Source organism: Rhinolophus sinicus, chromosome 8 (genome assembly GCF_057876585.1).
Source record: "Rhinolophus sinicus isolate RSI-liver-muscle chromosome 8, RSI-T2T, whole genome shotgun sequence".
Lineage (NCBI taxonomy): Eukaryota > Metazoa > Chordata > Mammalia > Chiroptera > Rhinolophidae > Rhinolophus > Rhinolophus sinicus.
In genome coordinates, this window is record NC_142508.1 from 262007 (window position 1) to 281333 (window position 19327).

Here is a 19327-nt window from a genome sequence, read left to right on the forward strand (position 1 = left end):
ACAGTCTGGGTTTTACAGAACCTGCAGCATCATGAATGTGTCCCTCTGCCCTTTGTATTTTCCTCTAAATTGGTAGTTAAATGGACAGGTGAGGAGAGTCTCATTTTTGTGCGGTTTTGTTTGTTGTGTTTGAGTATCTGTGGTGCTGTTGTGTTCTTCCCTCAGGAGAACACAGCATCTTGTTTCCTTTTGTTTTACTACCCAACCACTGACGACGGTTGTCTGAATTAAGTCATCACAAGTAGAATCTTTATTCTGGCCCTAGTGCATTTCAGAACTTTGGGAATTCAAGACAGTGTCTCTGCACAGCCCACTGACTGGTGTAGCCGGTGCTGGAGGGCCTGCCGTCTGTCTGCAGCGTCCTCTGGGTGGGATTGGCAGATAGGCCACCGCATGTATCTGGATTGTCCTCCTGAAATACTCAGCTGGGAATGATAATGACCTAAGATCATGAGGCTGTGCATGACCAGTGTTTCTATAACTTGAAGTGTCTGTTCAGTTGTGAATGTCCAAAGTGCTGATATGTAAAGCAGATCTTGATAAAAGGGAGCTGATTGAAGGTTTTGAAGCCTTTTCCCCTCCTACTTATAGAGCCTTTTAGAAGACCCTTATCCGATGGTCCGTTCTACAGGGATACTTGGTGTTTGCAAAATAACTTCCAAGTACTGGGAAATGATGCCTGCGACCATTCTCATTGATCTCCTCAAGAAAGTCACTGGGGAGCTGGCGTTTGACACAAGCTCGGCTGATGTGCGCTGCTCGGTCTTTAAGGTAAGATGTGAAATTACATGAGCAGTATTTTGTTACTGTAGAATAATAGTTAGAAAATGCAGAGGAAGAAAAACTTAAAAATCACCCATAATTTTACATAGATAAAGCACTATTGACACTTTTGTTGTATATCCAAAGTAAGGTTTTGTAAACCAAATTAAAAGTGTTTTCCATAAAAAATGTCTACTGGAAATAGTGTTTTGTCTGTGGGAGGGCACAGAACTTTAGACTAGGAGCTGTATGTACTTAAAATTTTTTTTTTAATTATTGCACATTTAACATTGACTTTTCTGGTATACTCTGTGTTTTTTTTTTCCTCCCCTTTCTTCTGCCTCTCCTCTCACCCCCCCCACCTCCCTCCTCCAGTTCAAGCTGTTGTTTCTCAGTCTAGTTGTGTAGGACACAGCTCCCTGGCCCATGCTGGTGTTACGAGCCTGCGCTCCCCCGGCTGAGGCAGTCGGTCGCCAGTCGTCATTCGGCTGCTCACAGCAGCTCATGGCAGCTCTCGCCGGCTGCTGGCCACTCACGCTGGCTGCTGGCCACTCAAGCTGGCCACCGGCCGCTCATAGCAGCACTAGGTAGCCTATGGCAGCACACAGCAGCCCATGGAAGCACAGCAGCTCACGGTGGCTGCTGGCCACTCACACCAGCAGCCCAGCTCCAGGGAGAGCCATTGTTCACAGTCTTAGCTGTAGAGGGCGCAGCTCACTGGTCCATGTGGGAATTGAACCGGTGACCTTCGGCGTTAGGAGCATGGCGCTCCAGCTGTCTAAGTCACCGGGCTGGCCCTACTCTATGTGCTTTTAATAAGAACCTACAAAAACACCCTCTCTCCCTTCACCCAGTGTCACACAGTTTCATCTGTAGCCCTACCCATTGTCTCCCGTGATTACTTTGAAGCAAATTCCAGACATTTCAACAACTCATCTGTAAATATTTAAGTATGATTTTTAAAATATAAGGTCCTAAAAAAAAATCCGTTTTCCTAATAACTGGAAAGCAGTGATGGTAGAGTGCATCAGAACTTCCTACAATTTGGAGCCTGGGCCGAGCTTGTTTCATGGCAAGTTGCTCCCCCATCCATCTGGGGTGCACATCGGAGAGACTTGGGGGCCCTGTGCCTTCTGGTTTCCATGCGGAATCGAGTCAGGAGGTACAGAGAACAAGTGTGTAAAAGGGTTTTGGGACCTTGGCTTTGGAGCCTACCCCACCGGCTGTTCTGTGTTTCTTTTCTACCCTAAAACCCCTAAAACTTACTAAGAGAAAGTATTGAGACATCATTTTTAGAACTGCTCTACTCTTATTTGAATAAAACAGTGGATAAATTGATTATCAGTCATTGAAACTACTAATTCATTAAAGGTTCATTCAAAGCTTTTTGCATGAAACTGAGAAAAGTGTTATTTTCTGCAGTTATGTTTATTTCACTAGCAGTTCTCATAAAAATGGAACTGAATATTTTCTTACCTGAACTTCTTTTATGTTCTAATTTTAAACTGTTATCTTTCTCCTTTCTTGTAGTGTCTGCCGATAATTTTGGATAACAAATTAAGCCACCCGTTATTAGAACAGCTTTTGCCAGCAGTAAGATACAGTCTCCATGATAATTCCGAGAAAGTGAGAGTGGCTTTTGTGGACATGCTGCTTAAGGTTAAAGCTGTGAGAGCTGCTAAGGTAAGGTACAGAGGATTTTTCTTATTTAAGACATAAAATAAATAAGTTTTCATCAACAAAAAGACAAAGCAAGAGTTTTAGTAATCACATTTAAACTAACTGGATGTCCAGTATAGTTTACCAATTGTTACTGTCGTAAAATTTTGTTTTGTGATTTTCATTGAAGTTTCTAGAAATATCATGAATGTGTGTTTTCTTTTTGAAAGACAATGTAAGCAGCACCTACCTTAAATTTTTATCATATACATGGAAGTTTTTGTTGAAATATATAAATGCTTGGTACATAGTAAGCACTTAAATATTACGTAGAAAAATGTTGAATATGATATTTCCCCTTTCCCCCGCATTTTAAAGAAGGAAGCCAGGAGATACCTGTTTTATTATAATGTACATGGCATTGTTTTACTTTAACTCTAGTTCTCTTCAGCTTTTGGCTAAATGTTAGTTATAACATTCTTAACTTCATTATTATTTCATATAATTATTTGTGGGTTGTCTTCCTCCACTCAGCAGTTCTCTGAAATTTACTTTAAAGTGCAGTTTCGTCGCAGCACAGGATTTGGGAACAGGCTGATGTGCCATCAGTGTAGTGTCAGCTGCACAGACCTGTGGTGCATTTGTGCAATGAAAGAAGGCTGTGACTGGAAAAGGAAGGGGCTTACGTGGAAATACTGCTGAGACAGAAGCATGACAACACATGTGGTCGTGTGTAGTGTGCCACCCACTTATAATGGGGCATAACGATATGTATTTTCTCAGATACGCATAAAATATCCCTGGAAAGAAGCAAGAGATTAGTAACAGCTGCCTGAGTGTACGGGGATTGGATGTCTGGCATGGGGTTCTGGGGAGGCCTCATCACTGCGTAGGATAGGTATTGTTTTATACTTTTTGAATTTCAAACTGAATTTTTTTGTGTGTGTTAAAAAAATAAAAAGTATTTTGTGTGATCTACGTAGTATGAATACCTGTGTCATCCGCAGTCTCACTGCCTTGGCAGTTTGGTCGAAGATCACTAGACTGTGTGGTCTGTTTCTGGACTTGCTCTGTCCCATTCATCTGTTGTCCTCCCCTCGACCAGGCCCACCCTGCCCAAATAGCGGCAGCTTTCCGGGCAGTGTGATCGTGTGAGTCCTCCAGCCTGGTTCTTCTTTCAGTATTTTTTGACTGGCTTAGGTCCTTTGCATTTCCATGTAAAGTTTAGAATCAGGCTGTCAATTTCAACAAAAAAGCCATTTGCAATTTTAATTGAATTTGTTATAACAGCTTATTAAAACTGTAGTTCTGAATCTGAAAGGGAAATTTTTGGCTTAGTTTTGTGTTTGAACTGTAAATCTGTTTGCAAAGGATCATTGAGGTGATGGCTGGTGAGGAAATGGAGAGAGCATTTGTTTTGGGTTTGTTACTGGGTTGGCCCAAGAGAATGGGAGAGAGAGAGAAGACAGGGACAGAAGTGCCTGTGGAGTTTGGGTTTGATGTTTCAGTGAAATGTTCCTTTTATCGTAATCCTTAGCTCTGCACTGGCAAGGCAGAGTGGTTTAACGGTGAGGTCTCTGCACAGGTTTGTTTGGGGCACACACTGAATCTTTGAAAATCAAGGTGAGAGTTTGGTGGCCATATGGAGAGGCAGACAACAGGATGTGGGGTGGCTGATGGCCCACCGGGTGGGAATGGCGGGGCAGCATGCTGCTGTCAGACGCCGGTGGTGCTCGCGGTGCTCATGAGATGTTAGCACTGTCGTTGGTCTCCTGCATCCAGCCTTAGAGGGAATGAGTTATCCTGTCTTTTTATTTCTGTGTAAGCCATGGTAGGACTAAGCTCAGAGGGGCCAGAGCCACATTTTATTCTCAAAGGGTCCTGACAGGATGACTGATACATGATAGGTAATAAAAGGGATACAGGAGCAGAGGTGGGGCCTGAGGGAGGCAGGAAACTCAGATCGAGTTGCGTGTGGCTCTTTTTTTCAAAGTTTGGAATGACATGAAAATACTTGCCAATAAGAAAGATCCAATTGAAAATACTGGAAAGGGATTGCTCGTTAGAGCCAGGTCCTTGAGAAAAAGCTATGTCAGTGATGGTGCCCCCTTTACACAGATGAGAAAACTGATAAGTGACTGAGACAGGATTGGAACATTTCACTATGAAAATCTATTTTCTTTCTGTTATTCTGTGATGTTTTCCTCTTGTCTTGAACTTCTTGCTTAGAAGTTTGGCCCTTTTCCGTAGGCAGTAGACAATTTTGATGCTTTTGAGCAGAAGGCAGTAGGACACTTGTGATGGATGCAGTTATCTGGCAGCAGTGAGGCAGGCCAGAGAAGGCCGTGTGGTCATCGAGGCAAGGCAGCCGAGAGGGCAGGAGGGCGTGCTGTGTGAGGGGGTGCCGTGTGAGGGGGTGCCGCTGCGGACTCCTGGTCACAGTGGCCCTGGGGCTTCCTGAGTGATGCCTCTGTGTCTGCAAGGTAGGAAATGGAGGGCCTACTGTAGTGTTCTATGTCAAAACTGTTGTAACTTTTTTAAGTCAGTTTTCACATTAATGGGCCAAAAGCTATGGTGTTTTAGAAAATTTTAAAATGATTAAACTGATCATCATAGCTTTTATCTGAGAGTTTACTATGCATCGAGCATGGTGCTAATTAATTATAATTAATCCCCCAACAAACAGCCTTATACTTAGGAACCTTATACATCAGTGCTTTTTAAAATAGGATTTATTCTAATTTCTCGGTAGAAGTGTTGCAGATTCTGGTGTAGTTATTGGAACTGAATCGTCTTGAATATAAAACATAGTTTCTTTTTTATTACGCTCTGGGAACTGCCTAAAATGTTTTCAAGATGGCAGGAAAAGTTGACGGTTTCCTTCTGCATTCGTGCTTTATACACAGTTTTGGAAAATATGCCCCATGGAGCACATCTTGGTTCGTCTGGAATCAGATTCCCGGCCTGTGTGTCGGCGTCTGGTTAACCTCATCTTTAACTCCTTCCTGCCGGTGAACCAGCCGGAGGAGGTGTGGTGTGAGCGCTGTGTCACGCTGCTGCAGATGAACCACGCAGCCGCCCGGAGGTTCTACCAGCATGCCCACGAGCACACGGCCTGCACCAACATAGGTACGCGGTCCCCGGCGCTCCGTGTGCCCGCCCACCGCCTGCCGTGCTGCAGTGCAGTTCTTAGTGATTCTCGTAAAAATACTGTAATTACTTGGGGTTATCACTGTCCTTCCAGGAAGGCAACTTTGCTGAAGAAACATGTAAGTTAACCATTGCTTATCGTAAACATTCCAGCCAAGCTGATTCATGTGATCCGCCACTGCTTGAATGCCTGCGTCCGGAAGGCCGTCAGCGAGTACGGAGAGGAGGACGACGGCAGGGAGAAGGAGAACGTGAGTGTGAGTGGGCCGCTCCCTGTGGGCGGGACGGCACTGCCCTGATGCAGACCTGGCGGGACACGCCTCCCTTACGCTTAGAAAAAGCCCTGGCCTTAGGTCAGCGGTGTCATTTCCAGACCAAGTTAGGGTCAAACCCCAGGGCAGGCCGCCCCAAATGTCCCACAGTGCCTGGAGTTTCAGAATCCAGGGCCAAAAGCCTTTATAAACAACCACCCCTTTGCTGATAACCACGCCCTCCCTTTGTTTATGTTTCTCACCAAGTAATAGCCTTTATCTTGTCAGTTCTTCACAAGTTGGTTGTTTCTTTGTCTAAACAGTTATAAAAAGCTGGCTGGCTCATCATTTCAGAGACCATCATTTATACGCACATATTAAATTGGTTTTTCTCCTGTTAATCTGGTTTGAGGTTAGTTTATTATTAGTCTAGCCTTAAGAACTCAAGGAGGGAAGGGAGGAATTCTCCCCCTCCCCAGCCTTAGGGATTTTTATTTATTCCTTTAGTATTGATACTTCAACTAATTATTTTGGAGGTTCATAAACAATGTTTTTGAAAGAATTGTATATCCTTTGTGGTTCATTGTGGTGTAAGGTGAACATTCAGAATGTAACGCTGACTATTGTTCCCTGCCAGCATAAGCGGGAAAACGTAAATGGGATATAATTTAAAGCAAGCCAAGGAAGCCTATGGTGGAATGGGTCGATTGGCAGCAGTCATCACACCAGAGTCTTGTGTGGTACCCACCAGCATGTAGAATGGGGGCGGAGCTTGTAACTGAATTTTAGTAGTAATCACACTTAAGTAAATTAGGTTTTATTGTCCTCAGTCTGTTCACGCCGAGGTTTATGATGAGAAGTGACATCTGTTAACAAATCAGAAGATACGGTTAAAGAAAAAGCATGCTTTTTTCTAGTGTTCTATGTTCCTAGGTAAAGACAGTAGTTTATACATTTTAATTTTTAGAGGATTTTAATTCATGTAAAGTGTTTTTTGAAATGATACAGAGTTAATTCAGAATGTATTATTTCCTGCGTCGGCTTTTAACAACAGATTTACCTCTTAGAGGTTCTCAAATACAGAAGAGTCATATTATGACATGAAAATACACTTGATAGTCTTTACGTTTCTGCGTTAGGTCTAGGATTCTGAGGTCTGCTTTTAAAGATAGTGCGGTTATCTTAGTAGTTATAATGATTCGATTCTTTCACAGTAAAATTATTTGTATCTTAGGTTCTGGACAAAACCCTGTCAGTGAGCGATGTTGCATCCATGGCAGGCTTATTAGAAATCATTGTGATTCTTTGGAAAAGCATCCACAGAAGTATGGAGAACAACAAGGAGGCCAAAGTCTACACCATCGACAAGTTTGCTTCTGTGCTCCCCGAGTACCTGAAAGTGTTTCAGGTAAGATGGGCACGCATGTGAGCAGGCGCATTGCAGAGATGCTGGTGCCGTCGTCTGCCTACCTGCCTGGCCCTGGGCCTCGTCTGGAAGGAGAAGGCTCAGCCAGCTCCTCCCGTGCAGGGTAGTTGGTCTCCCTCCCGCTCTTCTTGAGGGCGGAGGCCACTTCATGCCTTACTGCTTCTACCCAGAGACATGTGGAGGGCAAACGCTCAGCTTTCTCTGTGGTGGATCCAGTTTGATTTGCTGGGAATTGAGAAGGAGGTGTTTGTGAACATCAGGCTGCAGTCGCCCCTGCTTTGTGAGCAGTTGTAGGCATTCGCTCCACTACAAGCAGGTATATTTCTGAAGTGCTGAGTTATGTCTTTGTTATCGGGTCAGAGAGAACCACATGTGTGACTAGTATTTAGATGACTAATTGTCAGTCTCCTTTTGGAACATTAAGAAAATACTTGCTCTAAAGGGTAACGGTGGCTTCACTCTGACTTGATGCAGAGTAATTACAGACCATGTTTTGACGTTGCTCCTGTATATTTTTAGGAAAAATTTTTTTTAGGATCCACCACCCCTCATTCTCCCAACCAACCAAGGATATTTTTATTAAGTGTCCTTGATAGAGTCTAGTCTACTGTTTGCTTTGTTGTTATAATAAAAACAACAGTAGTGTAGCGATCATTTATTAGGCACCACAGCATTCCAGGCACTGTGTGGGTCTGTGTGGCTCGCCGCGCGCATTCCTTCCAACGACCTTGCCCGTTTTGCAGAGGAAGACACTGAAGTTCAGGGACTGGATTCTTGGCTCTGTTGTCCATCCTGTTAGCTTATGGAGGGAACCTGACTGGGCTTAAATTTCACAGGTCGACCTGAGGCCTGGCCATTGCCCCTTAAACTTCACCAACAGTCTTCCTAAAGATATTTTGACTGTTTTCTTTAAAATCGTTTCTCTGACTAGTTTCATTCTCTTGAGATTTATGTTCCAGATACCGAGTGTATATAGTTCATTTTTTTTCCTTTCATCAGTTGTTTTTACAAGTCGGAAAAGCTTGTAGAAGTTGTGGCAGCGAGCCTTGGCAGCGAGAAATCGTGTATATTCTGGTGACCGATGTAGCCCCAGGATCTAGATTGGTGCCTTGTATACAGTAGGTGCTTAATAAATATTTGCACAAAGTAATACCTCACACAGAGTACTAAAGTGTCACATGGAATTTTGAGAATAGTCATCAGACACGAGGCTTCCCAATAGATGTAGGTTTTCTCACTGACTGTGCAGAGGGTTCCTTATTCTAGTTCCTACTGAGCAACTTTGAACATAGGTGGTTAGGAAGTTGTGTGGGGAGGCTTTCACAGCTGTGCGGTGTTTAAATACCTTTTGTTTTGTCTTCCTTTTTGTGCGTTTAGGATGATCGCTGCAAGATCCCTTTGTTTATGCTGATGTCCTTCATGCCAGCGTCGGCCGTGCCCACGTTCAGGTCCTCCTTCGGCCCCGCCTAGCAGTGCGGGGTGGGGGGCGGGAGGGTCCTGCATTGGTCGTGCTGCGTTATTAATTTGGCATGCAGCAGACTGTCACATGTTAGCGTTCAGTTCCCAGCTGCTGCTTCCCCCACCTCCTTTCCTCCCTCCGTCCCTCCCTCCCTCTCACGTGGCCAGGAAAATAGCAAGAAGCAGTTTCCAGGCGGCTCTGGAGTCACTAAGCAAACCGCCAGAGTCTGCGTGGAACCAGAGCCGTCTCTCAGCCTTAAAGTCGGGGGTAATTTTCAAGCCTGGCAGCATGAGTCCCTAGAGCTGTGCTGCTATCCATGTGGTTCTTTTGGCCACACGTGGCTCTGACACTGGCAGCGTGGCCATCAGGTTTGAGATGTGAGTGCTGAGTTCACATGGGCTCACACACTCTGGGTGAGAAGAAGAATGTACAGCATCTCGTCAGTTCTTTTCTGATTGCATCTTGAAAGGAGACTGGATAGATTGAGTTAAGATATGTTACTGAAATTAATTTTCCCTGTTTCCTTTTTTTTAATGTGGCCACTACAAAATTTAAAATGACATAAGGGGCCTGTGTTTGTGGCTTGCATTATATTTTTCATTTGACAGTAAAAATTACTTATTTGTATTCCTAATTATGAAAAAAAATATAGTTTAATGCTAAACAAAAATCATCACCCGCAAATTAGAAATCTTTGCTTTGGAGTCTGACAGAGATGACACAGAAACGAAAGGCTGGGAGTTTTTTGTGAGCAGTGTGTCATTGAAAGCTTAATACTTATATCAGCTGTGTGGACTTTAGTGTTCCCAAGCTGCTTTCTAATTCAGTGTTTTGTGTTAGAACTTGTCCCATGTAGTAACTGTGGGGAAACAGTGTATTTATTCCTGCAGTAGAGCATGATCAAGAGTTCCTCTGATAGGAAGGGCTATGTACCCACAGTTCTTAGCTACTTTATTTTCCTCATCTTTTAGAAAAGGGGGAAATTGCTATTGAAATATTCGGTCTGACTATACATTTGACATTTTCAGCTGCGGTGTGATTTCCACATTAAGAAACCAAGAGGAAGGAGCAGCAGACAGGAGCTACTGCACTTTGTTAGACTGTCTCTGCTCCTGGGGACATGTGGGACATGTTCTGGAACTAATCTGCGACTGGCTGCCAGAAGAGCATCCCCAGAGAAAGGTGTGCCTGTGTAGGGTTTCTTTAAAATGTGCTGGATGAGGGGAACTGCATGTTAGAAATTAGATGCTTTCCTGGGAACATTGTGTCAGTTTGTTGCTCTCCATTCTTTCAGAGTAACTCAGCATCTAAGCGGAAAGTGCAAATCCATGATACACGCCCAGTGAAGCCTGAGTTGGCGGTGGTTTACCTGGAGTACATGCTGACACACCCAAAGAATCGGGAGTGCCTGCTCTCTGCTCCCCGGAAGAAACTGAACCATCTTTTGAAAGCACTTGAAACATCAAAGGTAACTTTATAGCACAGATAACCGACACCATGAGAGTTGAGTGAGTCCATGTAATAGGAATGATCAAGTAAGATCTCAGTTTTTCGTATTTGTGGTGTAAAGTTTTCCCAGCTGGAAAGGAGTTGAGAGTTACCTAGTACCTCTCCCCCCCTCGATTTGCAGACAGGACATGCGACTCTGGGGGTGGAGGGGGCAAGATGGGACAGCCCTGTTTCTCAGGACACACCGTCTGCGGAAGACTTTTGTCCCCCAGGGTCTCTTGCTCTGCTCCTGTCCATCCATGTGGGTCTCAGAGTCCTCCACAGGCTTTTCTAGGACCCTCGGGAGAGTGTTTCCTAGAATTCACCATTTCCTCCTCCCCTCACTGGCTCACTGGCCATCCCTGCCAGGCCAGCCCTGGAGCAGCCTGTTTGCTGCCTGAGTTTGCCTGTGCCAGGGGCAGAGCCTCCGATGTGCCAGCACCAGGCATCGGCTGGGGAAGCGGGGCCTAAGGAGGAGGAGGAGGCCACGCACCGCGCCGTCCAGGGCAGGGGGCTGACAGGGCAGGGGCGAGCCTAGTACCTGCTGTGCCCGGCCAGTGGCTCAGTCCCTGGGCCAGTGGGCAGCGCTGCAGCTTCGCCCATGGAGGAATCTGGGCACTGGCTGCACTGGTGTACAAAGTAGGGCTGCCGGTGGGCTCTAGGAAAAGTGGGAGGTGTGTACCCCCGGCAGGGGTACCACTGGCATTGTCACTTATGAAATGCTTGGGGGACCCCCTCCCCCTCATTACAGCCAAACACCTTCTCCCACGTGTTTCCAAACACCAGGCGCCTCTTCTGTTTGGAGGGGTGTGGGGTGGGGCGCGGCTCTGGTTAGGGGGTGTGGTCGGGGGCGTGGCCCCTGTTAGGGCGTGTTCAGGGGTCTGGTCAGGCTGGATCCCTACCCTGCCTGAGGTGAGTTGTCCCAGGAGGAACTGCCTCTTTCTCTCTGTCTCTGTCTCTGTCTCTGTCTCTCTCTCTCTCTCTCTCGCTCTCTCTCGCTCTCTCTCGCTCTCACGCTCTCACGCTCTCACTGTCACTCTCTCTGTTGGTCTGTCTTCACAGGGCTGCCTTTGCCCCTCCCGGAGGGCAGGTCAGTTTCCCCAAGGGGCAAAGGCTTCAACATGCTGGAGCCTCAGTGCTCCTTAAGCAGTAACTTAAAAATTCCTTGTGGTCCCTCAGGAGGGAGAGTCTGCAGCGAGGGGAAGGGAAGACTGTATTTCTGGGAAAGCTTTGCCATGTTGTGGAATCGCTTCTGCTGCACTTCTGGGTCTCCCTCCTAGTGCCACTGAGTGTCAGGTTTTTTACTTTCCAGGCGGATCTGGAATCAATGCTGCACTTGCCAGGTGGGCAGCCTCACCACTTCAGTGAAGCAGCTGCCCTGCGGGCCTTCAGCCTACACTGTCGCTTGGGCATCCACCTGCACCACAAGGTTGGTCCGCCTCTGGTCCGTCGGCAGCGCAGGAAGTGCTTCGCCAAAGCCAGGCCCCTTGCTGATTTATCTTTCTGTTGTTGTTGGACAGTTCTGCACCGAAGGAAAAATGTACCTGTCCATTTTGGAAGACACTGGGTTTTGGTTAGAAAGCAAAGTTTTATCTTATATTCAAGATCAAGAAGAAGAATATCTGAAGCTTCATAGGGTTGTTTATCAGCAAATCATTCAGGTTAGAATTTTTAAGACACAGAAACCTTTCTTCTTACCGAGTTTGTGACATGCTTCAAGATTTTATTTTCTATTTTAAAGTTGTAACTTAGACAGTAGTGTTTCCATTCTTAACAACTTACAATGGCATTTGAGTATTTAGAGTATTTTTTCACAAAGCATAAACTCTGCATAATTTTATTGTAATTTTACATAATGCATGTAATAGGTATTCAGTAATGTTTGTGGAATTACATAAAATGTGTTTCTAGATTTCTTAAGGAAACAAAGTGAGTCTTAATGTATCTTTATGGAAATTCCTTTACAAAACATTTTTGTGAAGATGGTTTGTCTGAGCTGTTAGAAGCTTTATAGGCTGGATTGGTCCCCTTTGTTGGTGAGTTATGTCTGCACATCTGTCTCTTACAGACCTACCTGACTGTGTGCAAAGACGTCGTTATGGTTGGCCTTGGTGACTGTAAATTTCAGATACAGCTTCTGCAGTGGAGTCTTGGAATCATGAACACAGGTATATGTCATTCATTAAAGGACAATTAACAGTCAAAACCCGTCCATCTTCCTCCCTCACTGTGCTGGTCAGGACTCTCGCTTTAAAGTGACAGACACGTCATGCAAACTAGCGTCACCAGAAAAGGAATTTACAGGCTGATGCAGCCTAGAAGTTCAAAGGTGGTTCTGGCGTTGGGTCTGACTAAGTCCGGAGTTTCTGATGAGGCCTTGAGGGTCCGCAGCCTGTGCTTTGCTTATTGTCAGGTGACTTGGCCACATGTGGGCTGGTGCAGAGGCCGCCCAGTGGGTCTGCCGCCCCTTCTTGGCACCCGTAGGGCAACGCTCACAATAGTTCTCGTTGCCTGCCCTGGCCACTGGGGGTGAGTTAGGGGTTATTTAATGCACCCCAGGAGCACTGGGAAGTTGCTGTTACCCCAAGGACAGGGTAACCCCTGGGAACCAATACCATGGTGCCCACACTTGCTGCACACTCTGTAGTCAGTTAAATGTGTGCAGTGAGTGAGTGCGAGGCCAGCCCCGCGAGCCCGGGCCTCCGTGGTCCATCCATGGGCCCCAGGGCCACATTCTCACAGCCCCAGCACATGCTGGGAGGTTGGGGCTGTGGTCCGGGGTGTCTCCTGCGCTTCTGGTCACGGCCAGGTTAAGAGGATCACTGCTGGGCTGACCACTGACCCCTGCCCACCAGCTCCCTGGGGCAACCAAGTCGCTGCGTGGAACTGGTTCTTAAGTGTCCTCAGTGTGCATCCTAGCACTATGCTTGCTTCTTTCTGAGCTCTACAGAAACTTGAGAAGTCGATCTTTAAGTTTATTTAAGCCTAAATATTTGCTAGAAGAGATTGCAATTAAGATTATCTTTTAGCAAATTCAGCATCATGTTTTGAAAATTAGATTCCGAAAGTCTGCAGCTCAGTTGGAAGTTAGTCATATGGAGTCTTACTCCTGTCACGCTGACCCCAGGGGTCTATTTGGCAAGTCCGGCAGAGGCTTTCTGTTGGGCTCCTGCCACCAAGATCGGCGCTTGGACTGTCCTGGAGCTGGGGTACCCGTTACTCTGCTGTTTTGAGTACATGTTTCCGTAAATTAATCTATAACTTCATGCAAGATTATACATCATTTGTTTAAAATTTCCAAAGTTAAAGACTAAATATTAAATAGAACAAATATCATTTGATTTAAAGTTTGGCTTTCTGTCTTTAATCCTTTATAACTTTTACTTTCTTTTGAGAAAATAGCATTTTAAACTTAATCTTAACGATTGAAACATTAAAAATGATTTGCAGGTTTTTAAATTTCATTTATCATTTAGGAATTGTTTCCCCCCAGAGGACTGAATCTATTTTTAGTATTTATAAAATTTACTTTTCTGAGGAGCTAATGAGAATTTTAGATCTCTGATGTAGCCAGTTTCATTACATAGAGGTATCTGTTCCCCAAATAAGGCCCTAAGTTACTGACTTTACGTCTGACCAAACTGAAATGATATTTGTATTTGTCCAAAGGACTGTATTTATCAGGATTTCCCAGGAGAGAATAAACCCCGCGGTCGTTCTTGTAGTCCTAGCACCAATACGACTGCACTCGGCAGGTTAGCCAAGTGGACCCAGAGTCTGCTGTGCCCTGGACTCTACTAGCAAGAGTACTAAGGAAACATTGTCATTGAAAAGCCAGTTACATATGTGTTGTCGATGATTACACAGGCCTTCTCCATGCTCAAGTATGTATTCCAGCAGAAATGTCCTTGACTACACCTGAGTCTCTGCACCCAACCCAAACGCAGAACTGTAAGCTCACAAAACTACAGGACTTTCTGCTGTAACACAGTATGTGTGTTATGAAAAAAAGCATACATTCTGCAGAATCAGGCACTGAGAGTGACACGTTGTGGGAAATGGCAACGGGGCTGACTGTTCAGACAGTGCTGTGTCACTGCTCTAAGAATGATAATCCTCGCAAAAAGTATCAGCAGTCAGAAAGGAAAGTTCCATTTCTAATACCACATGGCACAGTAAATACGGACTCTGTCGTAAATGAAAAGGTAAAGGGAGACTGATGGAGACCACGGCCTGGGCTTAGGGCTGGTAGACGGAGCCTGTCCTGGCTGAGCCAGGAGGAGGACCGGCTGGGCCAGTTCTCTGGTTGCTGCTCCTTTGCAGACACATGGTGGCCTGAGGTACTAACCTGCTGGGAAACCCCGGGAGCACTCAGTGTTAGACTGACGTCACTCCCAGCCCTCCTGTGAGCCGATTCACTTCTGAGAAGCCAGAACTTTTAGTCAGTGTCTTCTGTTTTACATAGCTGTGAATTCTGACACATCTTCAGTATTTTGTCGTATGGTACTTAACCACTGTCTCTCTGTATTTGGTTATAAAGCACATAATGCTTGAATATAATGAAATCACTTTTGAATTAAAATTGTTAAACTTTTCAGATTGCTGTCAGTAATTCTAGACAGAGGTAAGAGTGTGGTTCTCCCCGGCGACTGTGAGGGTGGGTGTAAGAGGACAGAGGCTGTTTTCAGGGGCTCGGCACGTTGGCCTCCTCTGGGCTATTTGTACTTGTTAAAGGGCTCAGCGTTCCCTTACTGCCTGTTCTGCTGACATGACTTACCTTTGTGGAGCATGTGTGTCCCTCATTTTGTTTTACATAAAAGAGATTAGTTTCTTGAAAGTTCCTATGATGCAAAGATTTTAGAAACTTTCTGTTGATTCTGGAAGTGCCATGGACCTTTTGAAGGGTGACCTTCACTGGAACAGAGCCCTTGATTTTATTTACTTTAGCAGATAAACTGGGGTTTGAGGTAGTAGTTTCGTATCTGTCTCAAGTAGAGCTTGCTGTATTTTATTAATGTATAAACGGAGATAAATTCAAGTCTCTGGGGTGAATTGTAGGATTTGGGCTCACACATGGAAAACATTTTACGAAATCCGTACAACACAGTGAAGGTGGTGATTTGGAAGAGAAAGACAACCAATAAACCATGAGGTGTTATGAATTGAAGAGTTGGCCTCCGAAGTTGTTACACTGTATTTGGAAAACTGTTGGGCCATCCTCAGACTTGGACTATAGAGCTGGTGTTGATTTGGTGTCAGAAGTAAGGTGTGCTCTCATCCAGGTGTTCAAGACCCACTGTCCACATCTGCAGTGAGCACAGTTCTTAGTGACTGAGTCAAACATGCTGTTACTGGAGAGACTTGTTTTATGTTTAAAGGAACAGCTTTTATTTATTAATATCTATGTTAACCTAGTATTGGCTTACCAGTAACAATCTCTTTGAAGTTACCATAACACACATGGGAGTTAAAATGTGTCATGATTTCACCTAAATCACGTGATTCGATAACTGATTTGTCCGATTTTCTTTCTAGTGAAGGGATTCTTTTATGTTTCGTTACTTCTTGGCGTTCTAAAAGAGATAACCGGAAGTTCCTTGCAGCAGAAAATTGATTCAGATGAAGATGTTGCAACGCTGTTTGACACAGTCCAGAAAGTCTTTCAGAAAATGTTGGAATGTATGGCGTGGAGCTTTCGGAAGCAACCGGAAGAAGGCCTGCGGGTACTCGCATCTTTACAGGACGGATCTTAGATGTGCGATGACCAGTGCTTCCCTGAGGGCGAGGGCCAGGGCGCACGCTTAGTGCTTGCTTGTATCATTGGGCTGTTGGGTTAAGTGCAGCTTGGTGTGGGAGAGAGGTGCCAGGTTCCGTTCTTCAGACATGCCAGCAACCACCGTGGGGTACACTCTGGTGTGTGAGGTGATAATACCTGCACCTGGGCAGGAGGTGGAGTGGGACTGTCAGCCTTGGAACAAGTGTTTGTGAGTTCAGGTCACAGGTCGGCTGTGGGAGCCCACCTGCCAAGCAGGACCAGAAGCAGAGGTATGATTGCAATAGGCTTCTGGGGGCTCAGTTGTTATTTCACTCGGTTTTCCAAATAGAATACATTTTTGAGAATGCTAATTTTGATTATCTGTAGATGACAAAAACTTTCCTCCATTGAAGTGCTCATTTCAGGTTACCCTGCCGCCCGACCTTCTCTGGTTGGAAGTGAGAGGCAGAGCTGGTAGGGACCCATGGTTCCCTTTGCTGACTGGAAGCTGCTGTGAGGTGGCTGTTGAGTAACCTGGCTGCCAGAGTGGCTTTACTCCTAAAATCATGGTCAGCAGAGAGGGCCATTAGTTTTTCTAAGTAGTGATTTAAAAATATGAATAAGCTATTGTTTTTTAATGAAGATTTTTAAAGTGCTTCCATGGGAGGATGTTTTTGAAATATTGAAAACTTTCCGTTTTATTCTGTACTTAGCTGATAGAAGTAATTGAAGGTCGGTGGCCATATGTTCCCAGGTCTAGTTCATATTTGACTTAATTCAAAATGTTTTTTTTTTTTTGGTTTCTTTTGTTTTTTTTAAAGATTTTATTGGGGAAGGGGAACAGGACTTTATTGGGTAACAGGGTGTACTTCCAGAACTTTTTTCCAAGTCAAATTGTTCTTTCAGTCTTAGTTGTGGAGGGCGCAGCTCAGCTCCAGGTCCAGTTGCCATTTCTAGTTGTAGGGGGCACAGCCAACCATCCCTTGCGGGAGTCAAACCGGCAACCTTATGGTTGAGAGGACGCACTCCAAGCTCAGCTCAAGGTGCCGTGTTCAATCTTAGTTGCATGGGGTGCTACCCACCATCCCTTGTGGGACTCGAGGAATTGAACTGGCAACCTTGTGGTTAAGAGCCCGTGCTCCAACCAACTGAGCCATCCGGGAGGCAGCTCAGCTCAAGGTGCCATGTTCAATCTTAGTTGCAGGGGGTGGAGCCCACAATCCCTTGCGCGAGGAGTTGAACTGGCAACCTTGTGGTTGAGAGCCCACTGGCCCATGTGGGAATCGAACCGGCAGCCTTTGAAGTTAGGAGCATGGAGCTCTAACCGCCTGGGCCACTGGGCCGGCCCTCGAAATGTTTGTTTTTGATGACTTGGTTCAAGTGTCTGTGATCGGTTTATGTAATGTAATTTGTGCCGAAATCTTTCACCATTGTCTGTGCAGCTTCATTCAGAACGCATGGCATCATAGTTGATGGCTGCTTGTAATGTCCGTGGTATTTCTTCATCTTTCCTTCCTTTTTTCTTCATTAATATTATTTTGGAGAAGTTTACTTTTATTATTCTTGGTTTTTTTTTTTTCTTTTTTGGGGGGAAAGAATGTTGGGAAGGTAATTCCAGGAGGGCTTCAGTCCTGTCCTCTTCTAGCCGTGGGGCCTGAGGGATTTGAGTGAGAAGCAGGCAGGGAGGGAGTGGGCTTGCTGGAGGCAAGTACAGTCAGGGGTCTGGGGCCCTGGGGAGGACAGTAGGAATACTGGTTCTCAAGTGTCCTTGTTTTAACCCCTGAAAACTACTGATGTGCTTTCTCGTAGCTCCTGTATTCTGTTCAGACTCCTCTTCATGACTTTATAACGACTGTTCAGTCTTGGCACACGGACACGCCCGTTCACCGGGATATGCTTTCCACGCTGATTGCTGCCTCTGTCGTCGAGATAAGTCACCGACTGCGAAAGGTGAAGTCTTTTCTGTTAGTCCAGGAACCACTGTGTTTCTTTTGACTATAAAGATGCTCTTCTCGGCCAGCACCACATTTTTATGTTTTAGCAAGTATTTTTAAGAGCTCGGGGTTTAGGGGGCATCTGCTTCTCCAGCAGCCGGACCTTGCAGCTTCACAGCTAGTTCCTATTGTAGAGCCATGTGACTGTTGGGAAAACAGGTTAAGAACTTTGTTATTCTTGATTAGAACCAAACTAGTCATTCCATTGTGAACATGTTGTTTTGCCATATTTTAGAGATTTAGGTGAGTTGCTGATCCTAAAGAATCCTCTCCTGATGAGGCAGAGGCCCTGGTCAGTGGTGCCCAGGATGCCAGGCTCCTCTTGAGCTGCTCTTTCCGAGGCGTCCACGTCTCTGCCTTGTGACAGCAGCCCTGTTTTTTTGTTTCCTAAACAGAGGAGGTTTGAACTTGTACCGTCAGCGTAAACACACGATGTCCTCACTCCCACTCTGTAAAGGACTGGCTAGTTTCCTGATAATACTTATTTTATATGATTAGCCTACTTGGTTAAAGCTGCTTTAAGTCAGAATAAAAAGTGCTGTTTTTTTCCACATGGAATCCTCGATGTATTGAGGGACTTAACAACAGTAAAAATAAGGAAGAGATGAAATCTGACAAGGAATGTCATGGAATTATGTGAATGTTTGTATATATGTTATGAATTTTGCATTATAAGATCATGAATATTTAAAAAGTTGCTTAAATTCTAAAGCATTAATAGAATATGAGGCCCTCTTAAAACTTGAAGAGAGGTCCTTTGGTTTGAGAAAGTAATTGTTAGATGATACAGAGTAAGGACTAGAACTTGCTCCAGGGAGCTAAATAGCTGACAACTGTAAATAAGTCCATTAACAGCCTGTGGGCAAACCTGGCCCATCCTCTGCTTTTGTGAACATTCATTTTAGAGAGCAGCCACCCCAATCTTCAAGCATTTTCTGTGGCTTCTTTGTGCTAAGACAGCACAGTTGAGTAGGTATCAAGATCATTTTGCCCACAAAGCTGAAAATATGTACTATTTTATTTAAATTTCCCTGTCTTCCTACTTTACAGAAGGTTTGTGGACCTGTGTTCTGTGTGCTCGCCGTTCGTCTGTCCGTCTGTCCGCCTGTCCAGGGCTCCTCCTTCCATGCCCTGGGACACCCGCGGCTGTTGGGTCTCTTTGATGGGGGTGTTTACAGGACGTCTCTGTCTCTGCAGTGCTGTCATCGCGCAGTCTGCTGTGCTGGCGTTTCTAATTGTGTATAGCATCGCCTTTCCTACCCTTTTATCCTGCTTTTCATTATGTGTGTTTCTTGTAAACACCACATGGGGTCTTTTTTTGTGTGTGTGTCCAGTCTTATAATCTCTGCCTGTAAGTTGCAGTGCTTAATCCACTGATTTTAA

At 45.1% G+C, this 19327-nt stretch overlaps 1 protein-coding gene across 4 annotated transcripts in view; it reads left to right on the forward strand.

The window, feature by feature from the left end:
* NCAPG2 (non-SMC condensin II complex subunit G2) overlaps nucleotides 1-19327 on the forward strand; it is a 50999-nt gene that overhangs the window by 20368 nt on the left and 11304 nt on the right. For 2 of the 4 annotated variants that reach the window (XM_074315026.2, XM_019742524.3), the window contains exons 12-24: nucleotides 592-771; nucleotides 2293-2445; nucleotides 5328-5550; nucleotides 5725-5822; nucleotides 7057-7230; nucleotides 8626-8696; nucleotides 9736-9889; nucleotides 10002-10175; nucleotides 11508-11624; nucleotides 11716-11856; nucleotides 12264-12363; nucleotides 15731-15918; nucleotides 17760-17900. In XM_074315026.2, the coding sequence (XP_074171127.2) occupies nucleotides 592-771; nucleotides 2293-2445; nucleotides 5328-5550; nucleotides 5725-5822; nucleotides 7057-7230; nucleotides 8626-8696; nucleotides 9736-9889; nucleotides 10002-10175; nucleotides 11508-11624; nucleotides 11716-11856; nucleotides 12264-12363; nucleotides 15731-15918; nucleotides 17760-17900 (1914 nt within the window). Of the gene's footprint in view, nucleotides 1-591; nucleotides 772-2292; nucleotides 2446-5327; nucleotides 5551-5724; nucleotides 5829-7056; nucleotides 7231-8625; nucleotides 8697-9735; nucleotides 9890-10001; nucleotides 10176-11507; nucleotides 11625-11715; nucleotides 11857-12263; nucleotides 12364-15730; nucleotides 15919-17759; nucleotides 17901-19327 lie in introns of all 4 variants that reach the window. The other 2 variants (XM_074315025.2, XM_019742523.3) reach the window with 1 other exon arrangement.